General features: G+C 39.8%; 1 protein-coding gene across 1 annotated transcript in view; it reads right to left on the minus strand.

The window, feature by feature from the left end:
- Positions 1 to 21,059, minus strand: part of RHBDF1 (rhomboid 5 homolog 1) — a 236,502-nt gene that overhangs the window by 127,974 nt on the left and 87,469 nt on the right. The window contains exon 2 of the mRNA XM_069733937.1: positions 20,426 to 20,564. Within this exon, the coding sequence (XP_069590038.1) occupies positions 20,426 to 20,539 (114 nt within the window). The 5' untranslated portion in view covers positions 20,540 to 20,564. The remainder of the gene's footprint in view (positions 1 to 20,425; positions 20,565 to 21,059) is intronic.

Here is a 21,059-nt window from a genome sequence, read left to right on the forward strand (position 1 = left end):
TTTGTGATAACCATTATAGTAGTAATCATGAGCTGTCCCCACGATCTGGCATTGCCCTGTTATTTGTTGAAGTCCTTTATCGCACACTATTTTAGTACATAAAAACATGTAATTGTGTAACTATATTATGCTCCGCACAAATGTCCATGAATAGTTGTTTTTTCCTAAACCAGTGTATTTTTTCGCACAATACTGTGTAAGTGGTGCCCGCTGTACAATGGAAAACATAATGCACACACCTAAATGGAAAGCTGGTGACTGGGGCACTCCATTTCCAATATCAGAATTTGTTTTTGAGCTCCTATTTCCTCTCTTTGTTTGTGGTGCTACAGCGAGGCATTGAGCGTTACCAGCGACTAAAGAAAGGGGGGCATTATTTGGCTTTATAAACACAGCTTACATCTAAATTATAATTCAGCAGGCTTTCTAAAAGCATTCCTTTTCATTCAATACACTCGAAAATAGAAAAATTATCAGTAGCAAACATGTTGGAAAAGGAAATCAGGGGAGTTGGCGGGTAAGGCAACGGCCAAACTGGGAATCCAATTATGGTTTGGAGACTCAGGAGAGGAGGCTTTCATGGTCGTTTCCCCTTTCGCTCATTTACCACGACCATTGGTCCAATCCTCCATGTTCTTTCTAGTAATAAAGATTCAGTGTGAAGTGGAGACCCTTATAGGATATTGTCATCCACCAGCGAAAGTCAAGGAACCAACAAATAGAGGGCATTGCCAGCTTCTTTGTAGTATACTCTTTGCAACAAAAATAAATTATTGATAACAAAATGTCACATGATGTGTCACAATCAATATGAGTCTACATTTAACCCTATAACTTAACTAATTTATACTACCCCAAAGGGAATTGGTCATCAGGAGAGAAGCATAATGTAAGGCAGAGAGCCTGATTCCTGGAATGTGTCCCTTACTGCACTGCTTTGGTGTACTTATGCTAAAATCCTGTTTTTATCTGGTGTAGCCGTAGAAGAGCTAAGACATCTTGGCTGTATATAACCTCGCCCACACCACTGATTGGCAGATTCCTGTGTACACTGTGCATAGGCAGAAAGCTGCCAATCAGTGATGGGGTGGGGTTGCACAGATTAGCTGGATTGCTGTGCACATGAGATCTAGTCATGTAGTGAAAATCTCCTGCTGATATCAAACTGATTGTATTTAAACTATAACACACATCCTAGTAAGTGATATATCCCTGGAATCTAGCTCTCTCTTGCCCTATATTATGCGCCTTTCAGGTTAAATAGCACAAACTTGCTGACAGATTCCCTTTAATATAAAAAATGAGTAGTCTACTCATATTTAGCTATTACAAGTCTTTGGATAAGTATACTGATGGTGCCATGATCTTCATTAACCTCTTTGTGATCACATAAACGCAGGGAGTGTATGAAGAAGGCTCCAAAGTCTATGGTGGATGCTGGCTGTGTTATACAGCTGGTACCTGCCACTAACAGCAGTGAGTGAAGCTAGCTCACATTGCTGCTAATCACTTAAATGTTAAGGTCTATTGGCTAACATTGATGCTGATGAGCTGCCATGTCAGCATGTGGCCCACTGAAGGCTCCCATCATTGTATCTCCCATGGAGTCCTGCCATGAGTTAAGCTTCATAAGAAATTATTTCTACTACACATAATATAACAGTATATAGTACAAATGGGTTCAAGTCCCCTACGGGGACTAAAAAAAATAAAATTAAAATGAATATTTAAAAATATGAAAAAATATCAAAGTTTGAATCCCCTCCCTTATATTACTTCCATTCTATTTATTAATAAAATATGGAAAAAAAATTGTCTTTCCACACCTGTAAAAATCAAAACTATGCTATATAAAATTAGCCAACAAATACGGTAAGCAAAGTAAATGAAAAAAAAAAAAATCATAAAGCCTGAAATGCATTTTCAGTCACGACGCCTTCTCCAAAAATGCTATAAAAGTAACCAAAACATCATAAGTACCCCAAATGGTAGCAATCAAAACAACAACAAAAACAAGCCTTCATACAATGCCACTGGCTTAAAAAAGAAAAAAGTTACAGGTCTCAGAAAATGGTGACAGAAACCACATTTTTATTTTTTTAACAAAAAAAAGTATACAACGTTAGCATTGCTTTACAGGGGTTATTTAGGCTTGGTATAAAATTCTGCAGTCACTTTGTAGCTGATGACTACTGAATAATGGCAACATGCATACAAACATAATTTCACTATGAAGATTGCTACATAACATTAAAAACTGACAGTGGTAGGACTCTGACCACTATTTTCTTATCCAGTGTTTTATATATGTGACTTTATTTTGTAGCTACATTATGGCTTCAGTGAGATCATGACCTGTGTTTTCTTTACTTTCTATTAAGCAAAAGTATCTTTGGCAAAGATTGTACATCAGGTATTTTCACTATATATAGCACACAAGAATGGGCAATGATTGATCTGTATGCCTGTACAAACACTAGTGTAAAGGTAATGCAAACCCTTCTGAAAACCCTTCTGGTGGAATATATTGTTTAGATGTGGGCAAGCATCAAAATAGACTAAACTGTGCCCGGCCTGCTCCCTGGGTGTTCTGATACAATCTAAGCATTACTCCTCAGTTATAATTCTGGGAAGAGAAGTCATCCTGAGCATACAGCTTAAAGGGGTTTTCCACTTTAAAAAAAAAAAAAAGTGGACCCCAAACAAATCCTGTAATGCAAAATAACAAAGTTGATTGTACTCACCACTCCCTAATCTCCATTTTGGGTGCAACAGTGACATCATGTCAGCATTTTTTTTTTAACTCGTCTCCCGCTCCGTATTAATAAATGGATATTCATACCCTTTATTTGTCTACATGCTATTTTTTGTAGGTTTTCTGATTTATTATTATTTTATTTTCTATTATTGTTATGTTTATTACCTTTTGCACCACCTTGACAGATGCATTGTTTGTATAAATATCCTACAATATAATTGTCTAAGGTCCACTTCCGTATGTTTGTCTGTCTGTCTGTCGTGGAAATCCCGCGTCGCTGACAGGCACAGTCCGGCCGCGAATTGGCCCCTCCCTACTCCCCTCCAGTCAGTGCCCCCTCCATACTCCCCTCCAGTCAGCGGCCACATAGGGTTTTAGCAGTCCGTTAAACGGCCTGCGTTACACCGCGGCATAACGCGGTGTAACGCAGTCCGTTAACGCTGCCATTAACCCTATAAGTGTGACCAACTTTTTACTAATGCTTATGCAGCATCAATAGTAAAAACATATAATGTTAAAAATAATTTTTAAAAAATCATTATATTCTCACCTTCCGGCATTCGCGGCAGCCTGTCCCGCTCCTCGCGATGCTCCAGTCCCAAGAATGCATTGCGGCAATGACCCCAGATGACGTAGCGGTCTTGCGAGACTGCTACATCATCATGTGTTATTGCCGCAAAGCATCACTGGGAACGGAGCGTCACGAGGAGCATCGCTAAAGGCCTGGGATGGATCCGGGGGCCAACGGAAGGCGAGTATATAACTATTTATTTTAATTCTTTTTTTAACAGGGATATGGTGCCCACATTGCTATATACTATGTGGGCTGTGTTATATACTGCGTGGCCTGTGTTATATACTGCGTGGGCTGTGTTATATACTACGTCGCTGCGCACTGCTATATACTACGTGGCTGTGCAATATACTACGTGGCTGTGCTATATACTACGTGGGCTGTGTTATATACTGCATAGGCGGTGCTATATACTACGTGGGCTGTGCTGTATACTACATGGGCTGTGTTATATACTGCGTGGGCTATCTTATATACTGCGTGGGCTGTGCTATATACTACGTCACTTGTTGTGAATTCTGCTCTTGGGCTCCCTCCGGTGGTTGTTGATGGTAATGCAGTTATTCCTGAGCAGCAGTCTTGGACAGGTGTTTCTACTAATTGCAATTCGGACTGGGGTATTTAGCTGTGCAGGACTCATTAGTCCTTGCCAGTAATCATTGTTCCTTTGGAAGTGTTGGTCCATTGCCTGGCCCCTCCTGCTTGCTGCCAATTCAGCTAAGATAAGTGTTTTCTTCATTTTTTTAGACACACTGCTGTGTGTTTATTTTCTGTGCTTATCTTGTTTCTATTTTGTTCCTGCTAGACTGTGCCTGATGTTTTTCTCAGTCTAGTTGGACTCGCTGGAGTCGCAGATATACTCTCCACATCTTTAGTTAGGTGGTGGAGTTTTTGTATTTTTCTGCTGTGGATATTTTGTAGTGTTTTGTGCTGACCGCATAGTGTCCTGTACTATCCTTTCCTATCTAGGTAGAAGTGGCCTCCTTTGCTTATCCCTGTTTTCTGTCTGCGTGTGTCTTTTCCTCTCCTACTCACAGTCATTATTTGTGGGGGGCTACCTATCCTTTGGGGGTCTACTCTGAGGCAAGAGAGTTTTCCTATTTCCATCTTTAGGGATATTTAGTCCTTAGGCTGTGTCGAGGTGTCTAGGTCTGGTTAGGCACACCCCACGGCTACTTCTAGCTGCGGTAATAGGATCAGGGATTGCAGTCAGTAAAGTTACCACTGCTCCAGCGAAGGTCATTTCATGCTGCTCCAAGTCCACCTGATCATAACAGTCACTGTGCTACATACTACATGGCTGTGCAATATACTATGTGGCTGTGCAATATACTACGTGGCTGTGTTATATACTACGTGGGCTGTGTTATATACTGTGTGGGCGGTGCTATATACTACGTGGGCTGTGCTATATACTACATGGTCTGTGTTATATACTGCGTGGGCTGTGCTATATACTATGTGGGCTGTGCAATATACTACGTCGCTGTGCAATATACTACGTGGGCTGTGCTATATACTATGTGGCTGTGCAATATACTACGTGGAAATCTTCATAAATAAACTACATACATATTCTAGATCACCCGATGCCTTAGAATCGGGCCACCATCTAGTTTGTAGATAGTTATGAAGAAGGACCAAATATATTAGAAAACAATGAAAAGTAATTTCTTGCCATGAAAATTAACTTAAGTCACAAAAAAAAACCATGTACACTAAATTTCAGCCCTACAGCAAATTGACCTGCTTACATCATCTTAGTGATCTTCTTGTCAACTCAGGAAAAACTGTTAACAAGTACAAGGCAGTTGACATCATTATGTCATGCTGATTGAATTATAAGAACAGGCAAGTTGATTTAAAAAGACGCTGGTACTCAAAATCATTGTCTTCTTCTGTTAACCATGGTCACCTCCAAGGAAACAAGTGCAGTCATCATTGCTTTTCATTAAAAGGGCTTCACAGGCAAGGACATTGCTGCTTGTAATATTATCCCTAAATCTATTAATTATCGAATCATCAAAAATTTCAATGACAGAGGTTCAGTGGTAGTGAATAAGGCGAATAAGGCACTAGGTTGCCCAAGAAAGTCCAGCAAGTCGTAGGAACATCTCCTAAAGAGGATTTATCAAAATTATCAGTTCAATACCAGTGCAGAGCTTGCTCAGGAATGACAGCAGTCAGATGTGAGTACATCTGCACACACAGTGAGGCAAAGGCTTTTCTTAGTCTGGTGTTGAAAACGACAGCAAAGAAGCCACTGCTCTGCAAGGAAAACATCCAGAACAGACTGACTTTCTGTGGGGATTGAACTGCAAAGGATAAGGTGAAGATATTTTCTTTGAATTGTCCTTCAACCTGTTTGGGACATCTGGAAAAATGAAGAGGAAATTATAAGAACTGCCATGAGTCGTGCGTCATGCCTACAGTTTTTTGTCCCGATGAAGAGGTGTGTATACTTCAAAACACGCTGACATAATAAAAAAAAAACACAAATCTATTTGTTTGGACCTGGCATTACCATTTCAACTACCAGCAGTGCAGAATATCTACAATTTTCCCATTCCGTGTCTTCTCTGGTCTGATGACTGGTGGACCTGCAGCAGCTGGTTTTCTATGCTTTTACAGTGTTGTGTGTACACAACCTCACCAAGTTAGCATAACCTTTTTAAATATATAATTGTTAATCAGATAAGACCCTAGTGTGCTTTTTTCTGCTTCCTAGTTAGTTCTAATGCCAACAGTAAAGCATCCTGAGACCAACATGTGTGAGGTTGCTCTTAATACAAGCCAGTGGGCTCGCTCAAAACTTTGCCAAAGAACACTGAAATGAATAAAGAATGGGATCTAAAAATCCTCCAAGAGCAACTTGTCATAATCATCCGGGAGTAATTTGATGATTAACAAAACTTTTTCAAGCATGATAGAGAGCCATAAGACAAGGCAAAAGTGAAAACAAAGTGGCTTGGAGAACAAAACATTGAGATTTTGGGTCCATGGACAGTAAACATCCCAGGTGTTAATCCGATTGAGAAGCTGTGGTCAATGCTCAAAAAGTGGACAAACAAAAACACAGAAATTGTGATAAAATGCAAGCACTGATTAGACAGAATGGATTGTGATCAGTCAAGATTTTGCTCAGAAGTTGATATCCAGCTGCCAGGGTGAATTATAAAAGTCTTGGAAAAGAAGAGTCAGTGCTGTAAATATTGAGTGTTTCCATAAGCTTGATGTATTTTTCAAAAAAAGTTGAAAAAGTATGAAATGCTGATAATTGTAATTCAGTAGCCATTGAAACTGACTGACTAACCGACTAAAATACCTAAAAACATTGAAGGAGCAAACTTTGTGAAAATCTAAATTGTCAGTCTCAAAACTTTTGGCCACAACTGTATATGTGGATAATTAATGTGCACACATGGATTTTGCACCATAGTTGATCAATGACCCTTTCTATCGCCTGTGAACACAATCTCACTATATATTTATATATAACGTGTACAAGTGCACAAGTTTGGGCAGCCCTGGTCAAAATTACTGTTATTGTGAACAGATAAGCAACCTGAAGATGAAATGATCTATAAAAGGCCTAAAGTTAAAGGTGACATTTCCTTTGTGTTTTAGGCAAAAAAAAAAAAAAATCATTTTTTTACATTTTAAAAATTACAAAAAGGAAAATGGGCTGATGCAAAAGTTTGGCCACCCTGCATGCTGCACGGTTAGTACCTAGTAGCCACCTTTTAAAATTATCACAGATTGTAAACGCTTTTTGTAGCCTGACAAGAATCTTTAAATTCTTGTTTGAGGGATTTTCATCCATTTTTCCTTGGAAAATTCTTCCAGTTCTGTGAGATTCCTGGGCTGTCTTGCGTGCCACAGATTTGCAATGATGTTCACATCAGGGGACTGTGAGAGCCATTGTAAAACCTCCAGCTTTCGCTTTTTGAGGTAGTCTATTGTGGATTTTGATGCGTCTTTAGAATCATTATCCATTTGTAAAAGCCATCCGCTTTTCAATTTCAGCTTTTTTTTTATAGATGGCGTTCTATTTGTATCAAGAATTTGTTGAAATTTTGTTGCATCTATTCTTCCCTCTAAGCGTGAAATGCTCCCCGTGCTATTGGCTGCAACACAACCCCAAAGCATGATTTATTCACCCCCATGCTTGATGGTTGGCGAGATGTTCTTTTGCTGAAATTCTGTTGCCTTATTCCTCCACATATACCTTTTATCATTGTGACCAAAGAGTTCTATTTTAACCTCATTGGTCCACAGGATTTGTTACCAAAATATATCAGTCTTATTTAGATATTATTTTACATACTTCTGATGCTTAATTTTATGGTGAGGATGCTTGAGAGGTTTTCTTCCGATGACTCTTCCATGAAGGCCATATGTATGTGCAGGTATCTCTGAACAGTAGAACAATGTACCACAACTCCAGAGTCTGCCAAATTCTTCTGAAGGTCTTTTGCATTCAAGCAGGGATTCTGATTTGCCTCTCTAGCAATCTTACGAGCAGTTCTCACAGATATTTTGCATGTTCTTGCAGACCTTATCTTGATCTCCACAGCTACTGTTACCTGCCATTTCTTAATTACATTTCGAACTGAGGAAAGGGAAACTTGAAAATGCTTTGCTATCTTCTTATATCCTTCTCCTGCTTTGTGGGCCTCCACCATTTTCATTTTCAGAGTGCTAGGCAGCTGCTTAGAAGAACCCATGGCTGCTGTTTTTTTGGCACAAAGTTATAGGAGGCTGGGTTATTATAAATCTGGCAAATTTGCATCACTTTGTCTTTCACAAGAATTATAGTGAAAAAGCCACAACTGTAACTGGCTAATTAAGGTCTGAAACCTTGGTTAAAGTTATCTGAGTATCTAAGCACACAAATCTCGAGGGGTGCCCGAATTTTGGCATCAGCCTATTTTACTTTTTGTGATTTTTAAAATGTAAAAAATAAAGAAAAAAAAAAAAAAAAAAATAAAATATATATATATATATATATATATATATATATATATATATATATATATATATATATATATATATATATATATATATATATATATATTACCTAAAAAAAACAAAGGAAACGTGTCATCTTTAACTTTAGGCCTTTTAGACATCATTTAATCTTCAACTCGCTTAATTGTTCACAATAACAATTTTGACCAGGGGTACGTAAACTTTTACATGCTAGTGAATATATAGTACTCTGGAACTCTAAACCCCAACATATTAGACTCTCACCTACCGTGGAAACCTTCAAAAGGAACCTGAAGACCTACCATTAAACCGGTGCACGACCAGCTCTGCCCTCGCCTATTGCATCCTCACCCATCCCTTGTAGATTGTGAACCCTCACGGGCAGGGTCATAATAATAATAATAATAATAATCTTTATTTTTATATAGTGCTAACATATTCCGCAGGGCTTTACATTTTGCACACATTATCATCACTGTCCCCGATGGGGCTCACAATCTAAATTCTCTATCAGTATGTCTTTTGAATGTGGGAGGAAACTGAAGTGCCCGGAGGAAACCCACGCAAACACGGAGAGAACATACAAACTCTTTGCAGATGTTGTCCTTGGTGGGGTTTGAACCCAGGACTCCAGCGCTGCAAGGCTGCAGTGCTAACCACTGCGCCACCGTGCTCCTCCTGTACCAGTCGTGACTTCTATTGCTAAAGATTATTGTACTTGTTTTTTAGTATGTATACCCCTTTTCACATGTACAGCGCCGTGGAATAAAAGGTGCTATATTAAGAAATAATAATATAGTGCATTCATATACAGTGTCACCAATTTTTTAAGTAAATATGTTTCTAAAGGTGCTATTGACATGAAATTATCACCTGATGTCGGTAACAACCCATCCAATCCACACAGGTAAAGAAATTAACTCACAAATCTCCATAAATTCATTTATGTGTAATGAGAAATGACACAGGAAAAAAGTATTGAACACATGAAGAAAAAGGTACAAAAAGCCATGGCAAGTCATTACCAGCTGAAATCTATCAGTAGTTAGAAAGAAAATCTACCACTTAGTGAAAAATCATATCAGATGGTACAATGGATGGCCTTTAAAAAGGTGTCTCATTACCAAGCTGCCACACAAGAAACATCTCATGATAGGTAAAAGTAAGTAAGTAAGCTGCCTCAAGGCCTTCACAACCTTATTGTAGCAAAACATACTAATGGCATTGCTTACAAAAGAATTTCAAAACTACTGAATGTTCCAATGAGCAATATTGTAGCCATAATCCAGAAGCTGAAAGAACATAATTTCACCATAAGCTGGTCAAAACCAGGTGCTCACAGCAAGACGAGTGAAACTAATTACCAGAAGAGGAGTCCAAGAGCAAAGGACTACCTTTGAAGAGCTACAGAAAGACCTGGAATCAGCAGGTACAATTGTTTAAAAAAAAAACCAGTAAGTAACTCAATCACCATGGCCTATATGCATGCTCAAAACGCAACACTCCATTGGTGAACAAAAAATTTGTTTAAAGTTTGCTTCACAATATTTATACAAACCTATGAAATGCTGGGAGAATAAAGTCAGGTCAGATGATACCAAACCTGAACTCTTTGTATAGCATAATACACACTGTTTGGAGGCCAAAAAGAACCGTGTATCACCACAAAAACATCATACAAACAATGAAATTTGGAGGTGGGAACATCAAGGTGTGGGATGTTTTTCAACATACAGCAATGGCAAACTTCATATAATTGAAGGAAGGATAAATGGACAAATGTACAGATATATTCTTGAAAAAAATCTGCTACCATCTACCAGGATTCTGAAAATGAAACAAGAGTGCACATTTCAGAAAGACAATGATCTCAAACACACAGCCAAGGAAATCTCAATTGGTTTCAGAAAAAGAAAATAAAGCTGCCAGAATGGCTGAGCCAATCACCTGACCTGGATCCAACAGAAGTAAGCTCAGAATTCATAGAAGGAGCCCACAAAACCTTCAGGATTTCAAGAGTGTGTTGTGGAAGAAATCATAACTGAATAATGCATGTGACTAGTTTCTCCATACAGGACGTGTCTAGAAGTGGTCATCACCAACAAAGACCTTTGTATGAAGTATTAAATACATTTCAGTAAATGTGTTCAACATTGTTCCCTGTGTCATTACTCATTATTACACATAACTATATTTATGACCATAGAATCACAGAATATCAGCGTTGGAAGGGACCTCAAGGGTCACTGTGTCTAACCCCCTGCTCAATGCAGCATTCACTAAACCATCTCAGACAGATGTCTGCTCAGCCTCTGTTTGATGACTTCCATTGAAAGAGAACTCACCACCTCTCGCAGCCGCCTGTTCCACTCATGGATCACCCTCACTGTCAAAAAGTTTTTTAGGATATCTAATCTGTATCTTCTCCCTTTCAGTTTAATTTCATTGCTTCTCATGTTTCAACGTGCAAATGAGAATACTGATGATCCCTCTACACTGTGACATCCCTTCAGATATTTGTAGACAGCTATTAAGTCTCCTCTTAGCCTTCTTTTTTGTAGGCTAAATATTCCCAGATCCTTTAACTGTTCCTCGTAGGACATACGTTGCAGTCTGCTCACCATCTTGGTATCTCTTCTCTGAACTTGCTCCAGTTTTTCGATGTATTTTTTAAAATGTGGTGCCCAGAACTGTACACAGTATTCCAGATGAGGTCTGACCAAGAAGGAGTTTGATTTCTTTGCCCGAGTGGATTGGATGGACTGTTACAGACACCTGGTGAGAATTTCATGGCAATGGCAGCTTTACAAGTATATTTACTTAGAAAAATGGTGAATTGTCCAATACTTGTTTCGCCCGCTGTATTTTGACTTTTAATATAGGAGCACTGGGTCAGGTTCTGGAGGCTGGCATTTATATTCACATATTTTCTATATCTGATGCTACGGTCTTCTCTATTTTATATCTTTAGCAGTCAGATAGAGGCTGAAATAGAAATGTAATGTAAGAGAATATTGGAATTGCTTATAAAAATATAAAGATATACTATCAGCTTAACTCCTTGTTAAATGTACCAATGGACTTGAGAACAGGAACAACTGTTTGTAATTTTTCTTATTTACAGTCAGGTGGTCTCAAGTTTTTTATTTATTGTTCTATCTAGCTGCATGACTTTTGATAATGCTGGAACGCTACAAATCTTCATAAATGGTGTCTTTTTTTTAAGTGCTGTTATAGACATTACAATACCTTATAAGTTCATGTTGTGTAATATTATGGGACTTATAGTCTATAAAACGCATTGAATAAAAATGTGTGCTTTATTTAACTTTGCTTTATATCTCATAGAGGGATTTATAATTCTGTTTTTCAATTTTGTACCAGTCTATATACCAGTACATTAGCCTATGTGCTAAAAGTACACAGGTAACTGTTGAGACATACAATACTAAGCCATAACAACAAGGAGTCAGATAACCACAGGGTCCTCCAATGGACCCTGAACTCTCTGTTCATAGAAGGTACTATGGGCAATCACTTCGCAGACCCTCCCTTTGAACACTAATATATATTAATCGCTGCCATGGTCGGACTGGCCCACCAGAAAACTGCAGGATTCTCCGGTGGGCCTAGGAACTGACATCTGCTGGTATACAGGGCCGGCAGCTGCCTAAGACCCTGCGGCCCCAGAAGCCCCCAGCCAGTGGCGTGTCGCTAATAGCAGCATACCTCACAGTTGCTATGGGGCCCATGAGTCAGGGTGGCCCACCCGGCGCCAGTGTAACAGCAGCTGTGGAGCAGCCGATGACAGGAGGCAGGAGCAGTCTGCTGCGGCTAAAGCCTGTGCCTGCTGCTAAAGAGAAATGAATATTCACTGCTCCCCACGCCCATGGGGAAAGCTCTAAGAAAACTATATAAACTGCCGTTCCGATTATCTGCAATATTGTCAAATGATAGGTTACTTACTATAGCTCAGTGGTAAAGGATTTTGGGAGAGCGGAAAGGAAAGGGAATTTTGACTCCTCGATAGGAAATGGTTTAGGGGTAGAATATTTATCCACATTGCACCAAAAAATGTTAACACAAACTTTTTCTTTGATAACGCCCGAGTTATTTATCCATTGGAATAAAACATTGAATGACTGAGATAGAGGGTAAAATTCTGGCAGGATGGGATAACATCAAGAAAGCAATGATCAGCGAACAATGGAGATAAAAAGCAGTATAAATTGATGCATAACGCTATGCCTTCATTTCTCATACAAAGATGCCCCAGCACACTGTTTAAGGAAATGCCCTAAATGCAATTTACTTAAAGCAAATCTATTCCACGGTATTTAGGAATGTCCGTCTATCCAAGTGGTTTGGGAAGAGTCCCTTTTATATATAGACAGCGTATGGAAAATTAAAATCCCCAAATCCCTCCAAGCATGTCTATTCCATTACATTGTAACAGAACAGCGAGAAGGCAGTGACGGAATACCATCAAACCAGATAATACATGTACTGTAGCTCTATTGGTGGTCAAAAATGCATACTTAGAAACTGGCTGAAGAAAGACACACGGCTTCTAACCGATATAATCCGTACTCTAAAGACGTTATTAATATATGATAAACTTGAGACAGAAAGACACAAAGAAAAGTCAGCAAATATATTCTTTAACAAATGGAGAGCTTTCATGGAGTATAGCTATGCACAACTAGAAATTTCACATCTTTTATCACACCTCATGGTAGAACATGGAAAAAATCAAAGGTACTAATTGGTATACTAAAAATATAATGCTCAGGCACAAGCATATATTTGCCCTTGCACAGACCCACATGGTGAATAAGCATGCGTAAATATCTAAAATATTTCGCTCACCTCCTATGGTTATGATGAGTTAAAGATTGGAAAGTTTGAAAGGTTAAACTTAATCGTTATGACAAAAAAGAAAATGATGGGAGGTTTTTGACATTTATGTACTGTATAATGATGTGGATTGATTCACTGGTTGCATTAGTGCATGTCTTGAAAAACTTGTGAACATAACTTGTTTGATTTGTCAAATTTGTCTCATCAATAAAGATTGTTATTAAAAAAAAGAAAGCAATAATGGAGGAGAGTGCCAGATCAGATGACGACCCCCATCATTCCCCTCTGCCTCTGACACAGCCGATGCGCGATGAAGTCACTTCATCGTGCACCTTGCTGTGTGCTGGGCAGACGACAGGGCAGCTGCTGAGACCAAAACAGAGCCAGGATCAGCAGAGGAACGAGGAGGAGAGGTGAGTATTCTGTGTTTTTTTTTGTTTGATTTTCTGTATATCTCAGTGAGTGAGTACTGGTGGCCATAATACTGTGGGGGCTGGATTATATTCTATGAAAGGGGCTGCATTCTATTTGGGGCTGAATTATACTCTATGAAGGTCTACTTTATATTCTATTGTGGGGCTGCATGATACTATATGAAGGGGACTGCATTATACACTATGAGGGGGTTATATTATATTCTTTGGGGGATTGCATTATACCCTATGAGGGGACTGCATTATACCCTATGAGGGGGCTAAATATATCTCAAGGCACGGTGCACATAGCAATTGTACATGGGAGGAGAGAATATATATATATCTATAACCACCAATGTGCACCAATGGAAGGTGTATCGGACAAATCGGGAAAACATATAGAAAAAAACGAAGAAAAAAAATGAAACAAAGTCCAAAATGCAGTATAAATTACAATATTTATTAAAATATATATAATATAGTGTAACGGTGGGAAAAAATACCATAAAATGGCTTATTGACACAGGTATGCACATATATGTTGTCCTTACACTGTGGTTATATATTTAATTTATTTTTAGTGCTGCCATTTATATGTCCCTGGTGTTGTGCTTTTTATGGTATTTTAATTAATTAATAAAATTTACATTTTCTTATTAAATTGGGCGCTATACTCCTATTTTTCTATATTCTTAGCAGTATCTATTGGGAGTGTCCGTGAGGTGTATCTTTAACCCCTTTCTGCCATTAGACGTACTATTCCGTCCATGTGGGGTGGGCTTTACTTCCCAAGGACGGAATAGTACGTCATAGGCGATCGGCCGCGCTCACGGGGGGAGCGCGGCCGGTCGCGGCCGGGTGTCAGCTGCTTATTGCAGCTGACATCCGGCACTATGTGCCAGGAGCGGTCACGGACCGCCCCCGGCACATTAACCCCCGGCACACCGCGATCAAACATGATCGCGATGTGTCGGCGGTGCATCCCTGAGACCCCCGCAGCAACGCGATGTGATCGTGTTGCTCCGGGGGTCTCTTACCTCCTCCCTGCAGCAAGTCCCGGATCCAAGATGGCCGCGGATCCGGGTCTTGCAGGGAGGGAGGTGGCTTACCAAGTGCCTGCTCAGAGCAGGCACTTGGTAACGCTGCAGCGCTGTTTGACAGATCGGTGATCTGTCAGAGTGCTGTGCAATCTGGCAGATCACCGATCTGTATTGTCCCCCCCTGGGACAAAGCAAAAAAGTAAAAAAAAAATTTTGCAAGTGTGTAAAAAAAAAAAAAAAAAATCCTAAATAATGAAAAAAAAAAATATATATTATTCCCATAAATACATTTCTTTATCTAAATAAAAAAACAAAACAATAAAAGTACACATATTTAGTATCGCCGCGTCCGTAACGACCCGACCTATAAAACTGGCCCACTAGTTAACCCCTTCAGTAAACACCGTAAGAAAAAAAAAAAAAAAACCGAGGCAAAAAACAACGCTTTATTATCATACCGCCGAACAAAAAGTGGAATAACACGCGATCAAAAAGACAGATATAAATAACCATGGTACCGCTGAAAGCGTCATCTTGTCCCGCAAAAAACGAGCCGCCATACAGCAACATCAGCAAAAAAATAAAAAAAACTTATAGTCCTCAGAATAAAGCGATGCAAAAATAATTATTTTTTCTATAAAATAGTTTTTATCGTATAAAAGCGCCAAAACATAAAAAAATGATATAAATGAGATGTCGCTGTAATCGTACTGACCCGAAGAATAAAACTGCTTTATCAATTTTACCAAACGCGGAACGGTATAATCGCCTCCCCCAAAAGAAATTCATGAATAGCTGGTTTTTGCTAATTCTGCCTCACAAAAATCGGAATAAAAAGCGTCAAAAAATGTCACGTGCCCGAAAGTGTTACCAATAAAAACGTCAACTCGTCCCGCAAAAAACAAGATCTCACATGACTCTGTGGACTCAAATATGGAAAAATTATAGCTCTCAAAATGTGGTAACGCAAAAAATATTTTTTGCAATAAAAAGCGTCTTTCAGTGACTGACAGCTGCCAATCATAAAAATCCGCTAAAAAACCCGCTATAAAAGTAAATCAAACCCCCCTTCATTACCCCCTTAGTTAGGGAAAAATAACAAAAATTTAAAAAATGTATTTATTTCCATTTTCACATTAGGGTTAGGGCTAGGGCTAGGGTTAGGGTTAGGGTTAGGGCTAGGGTTAGGGCTAGGGTTAGGGCTAGGGTTAGGGCTAGGGTTGGGGTTAGGGCTAGGGTTAGGGTTAGGACTAGGGCTAGGGTTAGGACTAGGGCTAGGGTTAGGGCTAGGGTTAGGGCTAGGGCTAGGGTTAGGGCTAGGGTTAAGGCTACAGTTAGGGTTAAGGCTACAGTTAGGGTTAAGGCTACAGTTAGGGTTAAGGCTACAGTTAGGGTTAAGGCTACAGTTAGGGTTGGGGCTAAAGTTAGGGTTAGGGTTTGGATTACATTTGCGGTTGGGAATAGGGTTGGGATTAGGGTTAGGGGTGTGTCTGGGTTAGAGGTGTGGTTAGGGTTACCGTTGGAATTAGGGTTAGGGGTGTGTTTGGATTAGGGTTTCAGTTATAATTGGGGGGTTTCCACTGTTTCGGCACATCAGGGGCTCTCCAAACACGACATGGCGTCCGATCTCAATTCCAGCCAATTCTGCGTTGAAAAAGTAAAACAGTGCTCCTTCCCTTCCGAGCTCTCCCGTGTGCCCAAACAGGAGTTTACCCTGTTGTGAATTCTGTGGCCAAGCTCCCTCCTGTGGTCATGAGTGGTACTGCGGCTGGTTCTGTCTATAAGCTTCCTTTGGTGGATGAGAGTGGTACTGCGGCCTCTGAGTTTCCTTCCTCAGGTGATGAGGTTAGGTCGTTAGGTGCTGCTCTATTTAACTCCACCTGGTGCTTTGATCCTGGCCTCCAGTCAATGTTCTAGTATTGGTCTTGCTTCCTCCTGGATCGTTCCTGTGGCCTCTCTATCCTGCATAAGCTAAGATCTGCTTGTGTTATTTATTGTTTGCTATATTTTCTGTCCAGCTTGCTATATTGGTTTTTTTTTGCTTGCTGGAAGCTCTGAGACGCAGAGGGAGCATCTCCGTACCGTTAGTCGGTGCGGAGGGTCTTTTTGCCCCTCTGCGTGATTGTTTGTAGGTTTTTGTGTTGACCGCAAAGCTATCTTTCCTATCCTCGGTCTATTCAGTAAGTCGGGCCTCACTTTGCTAAATCTATTTCATCTCTGTGTTTGTATTTCATCTTTACTCACAGTCATTATATGTGGGGGGCTGCCTTTTCCTTTGGGGAATTTCTCTGAGGCAAGGTAGGCTTTTTTTTCTATTTTCAGGGCTAGTTAGCTTCTCAGGCTGTGCCGAGTTGCATAGGGAGCGTTAGGCGCAATCCACGGCTACCTCTAGTGTGGTGTGTTAGGATTAGGGATTGCGGTCAGCAGAGTTCCCACGTCTCAGAGCTCGTCCTTTGTTTTTGGTAATTGTCAGGTCACTTTGTGTGCTCTGTACCTCTATGTCCATTGTGATTCTGAATTACCTGTTCATAACATTACCCCAACATATGGGGTATCAGCGTACTCAGGACAAATTGGACAACAACTTTTGGGGTGCAATTTCTCCTGTTACCCTTGGGAAAATACAAAACTGGGGGCTAAAAAATAAGTTTTGTGGGAAAAAAAAGATTTTTCAATTTTCACGGCTCTGCGTTATAAACTGTAGTGAAACACTTGGGGTCTCAAAGTTCTCACAACACATCTAGATAAGTTCGTGGGGGGGTCTAGTTTCCAATATGGGGTCACTTGTGGGGGGTTTCCACTGTTTAGGTACATTAGGGGCTCTGCAAACGCAATGTGACGCCTGCAGACCATTCCATCTAAGTCTGTATTTCAAATGGCACTCCTTCCTTTCCGAGCCTTCCCATGCGCCCAAACGGTGGTTCCCCCCCACATATGGGGTATCAGCGCACTCAGGACAAATTGCACAACAAATTTTGGGGTCCAATTTCTCCTGTTACCCTCGGGAAAATACAAAACTGGGGGCTAAAAAATAATGTTTGTGGGAAAAAAATTTTGTTTTATTTTTACGGCTCTGCATTATAAACTTCTGTGAAGCTCTTGGTGGGTCAAAGTGCTCACCACACATCTAGATAAGTTCCTCAGGGGGTCTACTTTCCAAAATGGTGTCACTTGTGGGGGGTTTCAATATTTAGGCACATCAGTGGCTCTCCAAACGCAACATGGCGTCTCATCTCAATTCCTGTGAATTTTGCATTGAAAAGTCAAACGGCGCTCCTTCCCTTCCGAGCTCTCCCATGCGCCCAAACAGTGGTTTACCCCCACATATGGGGTATCAGCGTACTCAGGACAAATTGTACAACAACTTTTTCATTCCAATTTCTTCTCTTACCATTGGGAAAATAAAAAATTGGGGGCGAAAAGATCATTTTTTTTTTTCACAAAAATTTTTTATTTTTACGGTTCTGCATTATAAACTTCTGTGAAGCACTTGGTGGGTCAAAGTGCTCACCACACCTCTAGATAAGTTCCTTAGGGGGTCTACTTTCCAAAATGGTGTCACTTGTGGGGGGTTTCAATGTTTAGGCACATCAGTGGCTCTCCAAACGCAACATGGCGTCCCATCTCAATTCCAGTCAATTTTGCATTAAAAAGTCAAATGGCGCTCCTTCCCTTCCGAGCTCTGCCATGCGCCCAAACTGTGGTTTACCTCCACTTATGGGGTATCGGCGTACTCAGGACAAATTGTACAACAAGGTTTGGTGTCCATTTTCTCCTGTAACTCTTGGCAAAATAAAACAAATTGGAGCTGAAGTAAATTTTTTGTGAAAAAAAGTTAAATGTTCATTTTTATTTAAACATTCCAAAAATTCCTGTGAAACACCTGAAGGGTTAATAAACTTCTTGAATGTGGTTTTGAGAACCTTGAGGGGTGCAGCTTTTAGAATGGTGTCACACTTGGGTATTTTCTATCATATAGACCCCTCAAAATGACTTCAAATGAGATGTGGTCCCTAAAATAAAATGGTGTTGTAAAAATGAGAAATTGCTGGTCAACTTTTAACCCTTATAACTCCCTAACAAAAAAAAATGTTGGTTCCAAAATTGTGCTGATGTAAAGTAGACATGTGGGAAATGTTACTTATTAAGTATTTTGTGTGACATATCTCTGTGATTTAATTGCATAAAAATTCAAAGTTGGAAAATTGCGAAATTTTCAAAATTTTTGTCATGTTTCCGTTTTTTTCACAAATAAACGCAGGTAATATCAAAGAAATTTTACCACTATCATGAAGTACAATATGTCTCGAGAAAACAATGTCAGAATCACCAGGATCCGTTGAAGCGTTCCAGAGTTATAACCTCATAAAGGGACAGTGGTCAGAATTGTAAAAATTGGCCCGGTCCATAACGTGCAAACCACCCTTGGGGGTAAAGGGGTTAAAGACATCCACATGGGAGCTACATTATATTCTATGGGAGGGCTGAATTATACCCTATGATTAGGCTGCATTATATTCTATGGAGGGGGTTACATTATACTCTATGGGGGCTGCATTATACTATATTAGGGGGTCGCATTATATTCTATAGCGAGGGCTACATTATACCCTGTGAGGGGGGCAGAATTATACCCATGAGAGGGCTGCATTATACTCTATGAGAGGGGCTACATTATATTCTATGAAGGGGGCTCTATTATATTTGGGCGGAATTATATACAATGAGGGGGTTACGCCAACCACTGCAATATCACTGTGACGTGTACTGCCTTATATTATACCCTGATATTAGCGTGTTTTACCGCACAATTGGTGGTCTTGCATTTATTTCTATGTAGCTACATAGTGGGCCCCAAGAATGATTTTCTCTGGTGGACTCAAGGTGCTCCAGTTCAACGCTGATCACCGCCATAAAAAGGTTAGCCGCAGAACAGTTTAATCTGTATGACAACCATTATCCCCAAAAACAAAGGTCTTACTGACAAATGTTTTTTTCCTCTAGCATGTGGAGCATAGTTTTTTAGCAGTTGCTTATCCATCTTTCTTTGTTAAAACAAGTCTTTTCTGTCAAACTAAACGTGTGAGAGTGTGGTGAATGGGGGAAGAGAGCTGCCAGTTAACTGTCTAACCATACGTATGGCCGACTAAAAGGTATAAACTCAAAATAGAGATCAGTTTATCACAGTGAAAATAAATCAAATAGAAAAATGTCACACTCAGTTGATAATATCCATAATAGAAGAGAAACAGCATATGTAAAGTTCTAGTAAAATACGCTGTAGCATATTCACCGACAGCCATAATGATATTGCATGTCTCCACCAAGTTGTAAAATCGTAGGTGACTCGGTAGTAATACTTTACTGCTCCTAAGAAACTTGAATTCACAACTTTGTAATATCCCATTGCCAAGGTCAACCACATCAGCTGCCCCTAATAAGATATCAGCGACCCTCAATGTACCCATCACCCACTGGTCTCTTGTAACCCAAAATCAGCAGAGGTGTAAGCTCCTGCTGATGATTTATGTTATTATTCCATCCCTAAAACCGGGCAGTCTGGACTCGTTGATCCTCCTAACAATTTCTTGCTGAACAACAGACACTTGTGGTCTTCTGGTTGCTTTCTCCTTCATTCTTTGCTCCCATAAAGTGACATTTAGGAACCCAAAACGGAAAACATGCAGCTACCATGATTTATATTCATGTGCATTCACCTATACACAATTTTCTGCCTGTAACTAACAAATTCAAAAAGCAGTAAATCACCAGCATTATGTCATACCGGAACAAAAACCGGCTCCTCGCTTGTAGTAGTTACAGATGGTATTTCTAATTTTAACCATGGCGGCTTCTTTCTTTGTAAACTGCTTGTACTGTCTCGACGTCCTTCAGTCATCTTTGTTCTGTTATAATTGATGTACCTATTAGCACAAGAAAAAAATAAGTATTATTAACATGGAAACTATTAACGCATTTCCTGTCACTTTACTACAAAAAAACCATTGTGACCGCTGACAGGAGCAGTCATTTGTCCTGTGTCTTTCATGCAGTACAGGGAATTTTGCTACTTTTAAATCTTACACCAAATTAACATTTATACCGTACTTGTCTCAAATTTCACTGGCACACACATTTTCTACATTTTGCCGAGTTCATCTTATAGCTCATGCAGACATTTATCTACAAATAACCAAAGTGCATCTTAATTTACTGTCTTATGGGAAATGGCATGCTTTCATAAATGATGAAGTTGTAGAGGAGTTTGTATGTTCTTCTCGTGTTTGTCTGGAATGATAGAGAATAGAGATTGTGAGCCTCAATGGGGACAGTGATGATGAGGTCTTGTAGAGCGCTGTGGAAATGGATGGTGCTAGATCATTTTATTTTTTTTAAACATGTTACTCATTTATATAGCG

This window comes from Ranitomeya imitator, chromosome 7 (assembly GCF_032444005.1).
Source record: "Ranitomeya imitator isolate aRanImi1 chromosome 7, aRanImi1.pri, whole genome shotgun sequence".
Classification (NCBI taxonomy): domain Eukaryota; kingdom Metazoa; phylum Chordata; class Amphibia; order Anura; family Dendrobatidae; genus Ranitomeya; species Ranitomeya imitator.